At 31.9% G+C, this 10,394-nt stretch overlaps 1 protein-coding gene across 3 annotated transcripts; it reads right to left on the bottom strand.

The window, feature by feature from the left end:
* Positions 1-3,063: 3,063 nt before the first annotated feature.
* Positions 3,064-7,307, bottom strand: LOC115718688 (protein WVD2-like 1). Of its 3 annotated transcripts, XM_061110433.1 has the most exons (8): positions 6,883-7,113; positions 5,606-5,663; positions 4,877-5,306; positions 4,611-4,699; positions 4,323-4,416; positions 4,126-4,197; positions 3,866-3,976; positions 3,064-3,687 (listed from the first exon to the last, which is right to left on the bottom strand). In XM_061110433.1, exons 3-8 carry the CDS (start codon positions 5,300-5,302, stop codon positions 3,370-3,372), a joined length of 1,110 nt encoding a protein of 369 aa, XP_060966416.1. In that variant the 5' UTR covers positions 5,303-5,306; positions 5,606-5,663; positions 6,883-7,113; the 3' UTR covers positions 3,064-3,369. The 3 variants fall into 3 exon arrangements, with proteins under 3 accessions (XP_060966416.1, XP_030503369.2, XP_060966417.1); XM_030647509.2 differs by lacking the exon at positions 5,606-5,663 and having other exon boundaries at positions 6,883-7,307; XM_061110434.1 differs by lacking the exons at positions 5,606-5,663; positions 6,883-7,113 and adding an exon at positions 6,099-6,427.
* Between the last annotated feature and the right edge of the window lie 3,087 nt (positions 7,308-10,394).

Raw genomic sequence — 10,394 nt, 5'->3', positions numbered from 1 at the left:
ACTAATTATAATCCATAATCATATACATAATTTGTCAAATTAGAATGAAAGATGATTAGGTGCAAGCAAAGACTAACTCAATAATATTGTACAAAAACAAGAACAAGAGAGATTGGACAATGCATACTCCTAAAGATTTTCTAAGGGAGTCAAAGCGACTTGAGTCTAGGGCCTTGGTGAAAATATCAGCTAATTATTTCTCAGTATCAACATATTCTAATTACAAAGATTTATTTTCAACAAGTTCCCTGGTAAAGAGATGCCTTATATCAATGTGTTTTGTTCTAGAATGTTGAACAGGATTTTCGGAAATATTTATGGCACTAGTGTTATCACAAAAAATAGTTTAAACACCCAATTCAAATCCATAGTCAATCAACATTTGTTTCAACCATAACAGTTGAGTACAACAACTACCAGCAGCAATGTACTCAGCCACGCTGTGGACAAGGAAATAGAATTTTATTTCTTACTGTGCCAAGAAACCAAATTGTTTCCTAGAAAGAAACAACCTCCACTTGTACTTTTTCGATCATCAGCATTGCTTGCCCAATCTGCATCACTAAAACAAGCTAAGTTAGAATTAGTATCTTTAGAGTACCATATTCCAAAATCGAGAGTACTATTAACATATCGAATAATTATTTTTACAGTAGATACATGAGATTCCATAAGATTACTTTGATATCTAGCACAAACTCCCACACTATAACTAATGTCAGGACGACTAGCAGTCAAATACAATAGACTACCAATCATACTACGATAAAGAGTAGTGTCAACTTTCACTCCATTCTCATCTTTTGTTAATTTCAAAGTGGTGCTCATAGGAGTACTTACCTGTTTAGCCGACTCAAGGCCAAACTTTTTGACAAGGTTCTTAGCATACTTACTTTGTGATACAAATGTACCTCCTTCCATTTGTCTGACTTGAAGACTCAAAAAGAAAGTAAGCTCACCAACCATGCTCATTTCAAACTCATTTTTTATTTGATCAACAACACTTGCACTTCATGGTTAGATGTAGAACCAAAAACTATATCATCAACATAGATTTGAGCAATGATAAAATCAGATTTTATATGCTTGATGAAAAGAGTTTTATCCACACTACTTCTTTGATAATCAAGAGAAATTAAAAATTGAGTTAACCTTTCATACCATGCAAGAGGAGCTTGTTTCAGACCATACAAAGCTTTTTCAAGTTTGTAACAAACTCTAAGATAAAGTAAGAACTGATATATAAAACACTAAAAATGAATACTAGAAGAGTTGATTCGAATGGTTGCTGTCTAGGTTCTATTTATAGAACATAGAAACCCTAGAGACAGCCACAAGATCGAATCTACAGCTGTACAAAACTTTCCTAAGATAAACATGATCTGCAACATCAAAACCGAAATCTGACGCAGCAAATTAGACCAGAAAAGGAAACTTCCCATAAACGAGTCTGATCTTGTATTGAGTCTTGATTCCTGCCATAAACAGTTTGTATATTCTAATTGTATCAAGGCACAATCAAATTTAATAAGGAAAAAGACAATAATCAAAGTTTCCAGCCAACTTTCCATAAGAGAATTGCTTCTCTTACAAGAAGTTTCCATACAAGAAAAGTTCAGCTGAAAAATGCATCTTTCCTAACAAAGAAAAGAGCAATAAAAACCGAATAAACAAGGTAAGAAAATCGGTTATGAATGCAAATAAATCTTACCATAAAGTAAAAAATATTTTGGCATTTAACTTGCCAAAAAAGGACTTTACAACGGCATCAACTTCTGCTGGGAAGGAAGTGAATGAAGAGGAGCTGCCTGTAAATGAGGATGACATCGAGATTGCGAGTTTGGGCGAGGAATTTCATGACTCGAATGACGACCCGATTGCGAATTTAAGGGTTCCGGCGAGTGATCTACCTGTAGGTCCCTCTCCTCCTGCTAGTTCTCGATCTTGGGTGGAAGAGGTAGAGAAGGTTCATTACCAAAGTTCTGCTAAAGATATTTGGGGCAAATTCAAAAATAATCAGGTACAAACTCCTTCTACTAAATTGACTTTCATGGAACCTATCAAAGAGGGGGATTAATTAATTACTAAGATTGACATTGATGAAGTGGAAACCGAAGCTTCTTTTTGGCAAACCTTGATCATTTGTGTTGTTCTAAGGGCCAATCTCCCATTTCGTGTATTCGAAGGTTTCATTAAATGAGTTTGGGATAGTCTGGGAATTGATCGTATAGTGTGAATGCACTCTGGGTTCACTCTAGTTAACTTCCGCGATGAAGCTACTCGTGATTTGGTTTCGGAAACAGGTGTAATCCACTTTGATAAAAAAGTCGATGGTGCTTCGTCCCTAGACAACTGATTTGGACACTGTAAAAATGGTCAGATTGTTCCTATTTAGGTTCGTTTTAATGGTCTAGGTTTGTAATATTGTGGTAGAAACTACCTTAGTGCTCTTGTTGGCACCTTAGGTAAACCCATTATGATTGATAAAGTCACTAGAGATAGGTCCATGGTCAAATTTGCCAGGGTTCTAGTCCTCTTATGTCTATCTCTTTCTTGAACAAGAGAAAGCAATTGGTTAGAATATGAACGGTTACCAATTTGTTTTACATAGATATTTTATTATTCATAATTCATTCCAATAAAACTCATTGTGAGTTGAAACTTCCAAAGGTTGCTTTTAACATAGTTACTCAATAGTTAATGGGACTGCTAAAGTGTGAGCATGCATGTGATAGTGTTAGATTTTACAATAATATGAATTCATGCCTCTAAATCTTGAACGCGTGTTTATCAAAAAAAAAAGTCTTGACATGAACTGAATTTGGATAATGGGCGAAAGCCCATGTCATTGGGCCCTTTCTTGTTCAACAGTTCTGCCTTGAATAGTTGAATCTGGTAGAGAATGCTATATGACAAACACAAGGAAAGACCATGTTATCTCAATTCTCAAGTTACAAATCATAAATTGTAATATCGAATATTGTTCTATAAAGCATTCATAATAATAATGGAAATATCCTGAAAACTTTAATGGATGAACACTAAGTAAATGAAGCAGAATAGTAAGCAAACAAGTTCTCCTCCTAACATGAAGATTAGATGAAAGATTACATTTTTGGTCCATACTAAAATGGACGACTCTTCTTATATATGACAACATATGTACTAGTGCCAATGTCGATTACAAAACATATACAATTCACAACACAAAATCACATGAAATAGTCATTTAACGTGAAAATAAAGCTATTTTCATTCAGAATCCATAATAAGATAACTAGGCAAATTCAAGACCTTTTTTCTTTTCTTTTGTTTTTCCTTTTTCTTATATTCTTCCTCGCATGAATTAGAAGATAAAAACCTACAAGTTCATGAATGAACCGCGATGTCTACATTCGCCTGGTCGGCAATCTTAGAAGGAGCTGTCTTCGTATCATCATTTTCCTGTTTGTATCGGTCTTTGACTTTCCAGGTACCGTTGGAGTCACTACTGCTCCGTCTACTGATCGCAGCCTTACTTTTGGGAGTAATGGAGGAGGCGGTGCCTTCTTTGTTACTTCCGATGCTGTGACGTTGCATCCGAGCAGACCTTTCCTTTTCCTCGTGTGAAGCAACGATTGCATCACCACAGCTCTTTCTCCGGTTAGTTTTGTTCAGCTTGGGCGACTTAGGCCGGGTCAATGGCAGCTGCACTCATATGTAAACCGTCAGGTTTGATATTACAAAGCTCAAAGTATTAGACAATTAAATATTACTCAAATTATTTTATGGTTTAAGACTTTATTTTACAGTTTCAGAAATATTAGGTGGAAATGTTGCTTTGAAAGTCATAAGGATAATCCCAGAAGAAATTTCGATAGAGTACCTTCTTGAGCTCTGCCTTGGGCGGAGGGCCCTCATAGTAAAAGTTAGGTACTGGATTTGCTTTGATCACCAAGTTCCTCCTAAGCTGTCTGAGTGCTTCTTCTTGCTCTTCCTGAAATCGTTATACAAATTAAACCATCATTAAGAATTAATCGAAAGCAGGCTAATGTTTAATTGCAACAAAAGGAACTAAGTCTGCATACAAAAATGTTGAATTTAAAACAACTTTTATACGAAAAAAATAAGAGCCGGTGGATGTACCCTGGTCCTTGCTTCAAACTGGCTTCTCTCTGCTTCCATAGCTTGGTGTTTTTCTTCCAATTTTGTGTAAAACTAAATAAAGGCCATTGCATTGAGACAAAAGCTATGTTCAGATATAATTACACAACAGTTCAGCAAAAACAACTTCAAACTAAGAATGCATAATATTCTTTTTTCTTATATGTAAAAATTCTTACCTCCTTTCGCTTCTCTGCACGTTGAGAGCATCGAAAAGTTGGAGCTTGTCCAACAGTAACCCTGGATTTGAGTGTTCGAACAGATGCAGCAGTACTATGTTTAGTTAAGGATGTTCCAGAATGGGGAAAGGTTGGAGAAAATCTCTATCATATATTTTACTTTTAAAAGCAGAAAATGAGAGAATTCAAGTGCTGGAAGCCAAGCACCATGTAATAAATCCGAATAATTTCATTATTTATCTCTAAAAAAACAAAATTATACTCAAAAGTATAGCAAACAAAGGATACGAGGAAGCAACAGACCAATTGTCTTCTTCATCAGCATGCTTCCTGTTTTCAGATTGCCATAACTTCCTTGATGTTAAAGGAGAACTTGGCTGGAAACAACAGCAAAAGTGTTAAGCAATTAATGTTATTTTCGACTAAGAATAACATAACACCATTATTTACAATCTCTTTCCCTCTTTCTTTCTTTCTTTTCTTCCCTTTAAACAAACAAATAAATATACAATTTAGAATGATAAAAGTTAAATAGCAAGGAAGCCAAATGTCACCTGTATATTCCTTGTTGAGTTAGGAGATAGCACACTGTTACCATATGCTGCTGCAGTTTCAGTTCCAACAGTTTTTGCGGAAGAACCACGCTTTCCAGTTGCCAGAGCAAAAGGATGAGGAACAGTGCACTTCGTACGTCCATTGCCAACGGGTGATTTTGAAGGAGGAGAGCTAGACTTCTGAGCTGCAGATTTCTCGTTTTTGGCCTCGGACAGGCCCTCATCAAGATTTATGCTTTTAACTCCTAGAACAGCTTGCTCCTCTTGATGTTTCTCAATAACCGAATTCTCTTCAGTACATTCCTTTACTTCGTAGTCCTTCGCTTCAGAGCTGTCGTCCGATGTTGTCGGAGCAGCATGAACTCTATCATGAGAAATACCATTTGGCTTCTTCTCCATATCCAAACCTGAAAGTTCCCTGCCCATGACACTGCACATAAATGATACAGAGAGTTGAGTATTTATGTACGTAAAAAACCCTTTTCAAGACAATCAAATCTATATCATTTATATTACTGTTCACGACAATCAATCACAACTGTAAAAAATTTATTTACAGTTACACTTAGGTGAGAACCTCATGAAGAAAATTATACCTCAGTCACCAAATTGGATTATTTAAACATTCATATTCATGTGCTTTGTCCTATCAATGCATACTTTACAAAAACCATTTAGTGATTTTGACATTTTCTGGAAAAACAAAACGAAACAGGAGGAAGGAAATACCATATAAAGCAGGCATCTCATGTTGAGAAGAATTTTTGCAGAGAACTTAAATGAAAAACTGAAAATCACCAGAAAATGGAAAAAAGAACCAAAATGAACATTAAATAAAATAATATATATATATATAGCAAGAGGGAAACAAGTAGACATGTAGATAGAAGAAATTGTAAAAAGCCAGCACACATTCTTGAAACCTGTTTGCCGTACTTTTCATTTAAAAATATGATGGACTCTCAAATCTGACCAAAGATGCAATACAAAAGTTTGTATAATTCTATAAACCCCACCAAACTTAAAGGAGTAGTACAGATCTGGGATAACACAGCGTTTGAGCTCCAATAATTAAAAATAGGTATAGAATTTAGCATGGTAAATTGTTGTCCAAATTTCCCAACACAAAATAAGGAAATATTCAAAAGAATACGCACGCATATAACATATACAACAAATATAAACTTGTATAATCAACAACACCGACGAGTAAGATGATCACCTGGAACTCAGAATAAAATCTCAAAATGAAGCCAAAAATCAAACTGGGTGTCCTAGGAAAGGCGTAACCACTATTCACCTACCTATGTAATCATGTTGACTAGAACCAATAAGGCAAAACAAACTTAACAATATATTGAAGTAGAAAAATATAACCAGCAAAATAAAGGCTTGAATAAAATTTGCAAGAATACAACATTAGAACTTTCTAATGAAAGTTTTATCAAAAGCAACAAGAAAAGATGGCCTGCAACTGCAAACTTCAAACAGTTCATTTTCCCCTTGTTTTTGGGTGTGAGTGTGAGAGGAAAGCAGGGTCTTAATCTACAAAAGAGAAATCAACAAGAGCAAAAATACAGTTGATTGGCCCATCAAATAAAACCAAAATCAAAGGGCTTCAACTATTATTTTATTTTATTTTATTAAAAAAAAAAAAAAAAAAAAAAACCAAAAACCAAATCTTTCCTACTGGTTAATATTTCATTTTTATTTTACATATGAAGTAAAAATTAAAATCAAAGCTCAAAGCTGAGAGTTGAGAGCAGAAATAACTCAAATATCTCAGCAAACAACAAAATAAGAAAACTCGGTCAGCTCCATTAAATATTAAGAGGAAGAAGAAGAAGAAGGAAACCCAGAAAAGCTGATTCACAAAACACATTGGAAAAACAGAAAACCCCATTTGAGAAACCACACACACAAAAGTACACAGGTCTCGAAACAAAGCAGTAACAAGCAGAAAATTCAAACTGATTGGAGAGAAAACGAAAGAGATAAAGACCCACATTGCAAATTCAACACCAACAGCTAGAATGTGAGAGGCTTTGCTTGCAGCTCCGGTTCCGATCTGACAAGATCTCCGACACCCTTCTCTTCTTTCTCTCTCTTGAATCTATCTAAGCCCCTCTCTCTCTCTTAAAATATGTTCTTTTTTTTCTTTCTTTACCTTCTCAAGTTGAGGTTCTCCAAAACAGTTTTCGACCTCTTTTTTGTTTTATATGCTCCTCTGTTTGGGTTTTGGATATATATAGAGCGCTTCCTTCGGTTTCAAACGCCGTCCAATCGAAAAGAAAAAAAAAATAAAAAAAATTCCTTCAATTTTTTGACTTTTTTATTTCAGTTTTTTTTCCATTAACATATTCCATTCGTAAAGATACCATTTTTTTTTTTTTGAGAAAAGAGTAATTTCACCATTTTTGTAGTAGTTTAGTATTTGGATTATGCTGAATTAGGTGAACCCAACATAATACCCTTTTATTTTCAAATAATAATATGCAATTTTTTGTCACTTACGACAAAGTTTTTGATTCTTAATTTTTATTAAACTAAGTACTTAGGTACTAGGTTAAACTAGACAAAATTTTAGGATTAATTATAATTAATTAATAGACTTTCATTTTTGTTATAAAAAAAGACTTCCTTTATCGGAAAAAAAAACTTAATAGACTTTCTTGAGTATGTATGTATTTATACATTTAAATTTTGTGGTAGAGCAACTTTAAAAATAAAAATCATATGGTTGAGATGGTTTATCTAAGATATCAAACATTTTACCATATAATATATAACAACAGAAAATTTATAAGTATGAAAGACCTTTCAATGTGTTAATTATTAAAAATCACAAGTCTTTTTTTAGAGTATGTGAGATATATTTATATAAATGGCCCAACTAATATGATACGATCTTGAAAATAACATGTTTTTTTCTTTCATACAAAAATAAATTAACTAATCATGCGTCACATTTGTCTATTATAAGTTTTAGTGTCACAATAACACGTTAGTACTAATCTAGGATTATTAGGTAAACGATATCATAGTTAATTAAATACTTTAATTAATTTTAAGAATATAGAGTCTTTTTCTCTAAAACACTTTATTTTTATTTTCTTTTTAATTTTTGTAACGCGTGGTTTCCACCGTATCGTCAAACGTAGAAAGGTATTAGGTGACGGTGCTGGGAGGTTGACGGCGTTAACTAACGGCGAAAACGTGGTGGGCTTAATTGTTTTTGCGCCCAATGAATCCAAATTTCTGCCTCCGGATCTTGTTAAAGATTTTTCTTTTTTAAATTTATTTCTTTTCTTTTTATTTTTACTTTTTTAATTTCACAAAAATAAAAATTGTATTTTCAGACGTGTTTACAGTGAACTCATCTTTTTTATGGGGCAATTTGTCGGAGATTCCTCAAAAGGGACAAGTTCTTTAATTGACAATAATGCCCTTGCTCTACCCCTTCTACCTTTTATTTATTATTCAGTTTATTTTTTCTGTTGGTTTATTAACTAAAAAAAATTATTTTGTTAATGATACTAATTATATAACAGAAATTGTGGAGATTTGCACGCATGTCGGTATGATCTAGTTTTATATATTTATTTATTGAGATATTAATTTTAAAGCTTTTTAGTTGACTATGTACTATGTAGTGCTTTTGTAATCTACAATTAGTTTTTTTTTTAATGGAAATTTTTATTTTTATATAAGAATAATAATACAAAACAGCAATAAATTACCCTAATATATTTTCTTCCTTCAATTCTTCTACATTGAATATTAAATAAATGATATTTAACTGTTATATTTACCAGCGTCAAGTACAAAAAATACTATTTTTATTGCTGAAGTATATGAAAAATACTTAATAATATGCAGTTGATATAAAGTACCAATCAAAAATGTATAAGATTGAATGAAATCAAAACCAAAGGTGCTTATAACAATATATAATATATGTACTATTTTGAAAGTCGGGCATAAGAATCACATTTCTTTTTCTTTTTTTTTTTTTTTTTTTTTTTTTTTTTTTTTTTAGAGCTAGGAGATTTGATTAAAAGTTGTAATAGACTTCATTTTAAAAAGAGTAATTTGCGGTATAAATAATTAAATTTAACTCTCAGTTATAAATAAATACCGAAGTTTAATTTTTCACGATAATAATACCCTGATTGGTTCAAGTCATTAAAGTTTTTATTTGTTAAGAGAATAGTTTAAATATATCAATAAAAAAATGACACGTGAATAATAACTAAACATTTAATGGTCATGTGTAGTTTTAAAAATATAACTTAAGTATTATTAACGCTAAAAAATATACTTAAATATTTATTTATAATTGAAAATTAAACTTATATCACAAAGTCCTTTTTTAAAAATAAGCGTACATTTCTTGTTGAATATATCTAACTTTATTTATTGCATATTAAAAATATATTACACTGTTATAATATATAATATAATATATATATATATACATTACACTGCTATATCGTAAATTACTTCAAAACAAAAAACTAATGATCATTAAATTTCTTTTATTTTAATATATATGTTACTTATGTCGTGCATATATTTAAGGTACTTGTAACTTCCTTCAATTAAATCACACCCAACAACATCATAATCTCATAGACATGTCCTTGTCTGTTGTGATATTTAAAAAAAATGTAGTTACATGAAAAAAAAAAATGATTGATACGTGTTTGATTTAGGGTTTTAAATGAATTTTTTGTAAACCTGAATAACCTATTTAAACTAAATTAAGATAATTTGTCGAAAATTACGAACTGAAAAATCCGACCAAAATATAACCTGCTTAATTTTTATACTAGATGAGTTGAAAATAATATCAAACCGTCTAATCAATCCGAATTAAGCAATTAACCTCATCACTAACCCAATTAATTATTTTAAATATAATGTTCAAACTAATATGTTTCTTATAATAGTTGATTTGAACTTTGAATTCAATTTATATATATTTGTCTCATTATTACAATTCACTAAACTATAAAAAATGAATGTAAAATTTAAACCGGACCAAACCGACTAATTTCATTAGGTGAGTTACTATTTTCTTTTTTCTTAATTGGACAGGTTGCACTTAGATTTTTTGTAACCCGATCTTTATATTGGGTTGAATAAAATGTAACATAAACCGACCGACGTACACCCCTAGTTCAAATATTACTTGCTCCAAAAAATAAAACGGAATGAAATTACCGAATTAGAATCTAGGTTGAGTTGCGGATTAAGTCACTCTCTTTAAGATGTTTGTAATACTGCCCAGAGTCGTGCAAGTATAACTATCAGTTCCGTCATCCCCAAGATAAAACAGCACAATCGAACCACTATATCAAAGTTCTATTGCACGATAGGAAACCATCAAAATATCACACTTAAAAATAATATTGCGCATAATACATATTGTAATATAATCGTAATATAAAAACTGTATATAGATTTTTTTTGAGAAAAAAAATGTCTTTTTCTTGTTGGTTCTACTTTATTATTG

Source organism: Cannabis sativa, chromosome 2, assembly GCF_029168945.1.
Source record: "Cannabis sativa cultivar Pink pepper isolate KNU-18-1 chromosome 2, ASM2916894v1, whole genome shotgun sequence".
Taxonomy (NCBI): Eukaryota; Viridiplantae; Streptophyta; class Magnoliopsida; order Rosales; family Cannabaceae; genus Cannabis; species Cannabis sativa.
Note: the sequence above shows the minus strand (reverse complement) of the source record. Positions and strands in the feature narration are given on the sequence as shown.

What these genes read in the sequence shown, in the direction of transcription:
- LOC115718688 (XM_030647509.2), bottom strand. Translation starts at nt 5,302, where the DNA reads ATGGGCAGGGAACTTTCAGGTTTGGATATGGAGAAGAAGCCAAATGGT. An exon ending in AGTTTGAAGCAAGGACCAGG is followed by an intron (nt 3,977 to 4,125) that starts GTACATCCACCG and finishes TAACGATTTCAG; the next exon opens with GAAGAGCAAGAAGAAGCACT. An exon ending in CCAAGGCAGAGCTCAAGAAG is followed by an intron (nt 3,688 to 3,865) that starts GTACTCTATCGA and finishes ATATGAGTGCAG; the next exon opens with CTGCCATTGACCCGGCCTAA.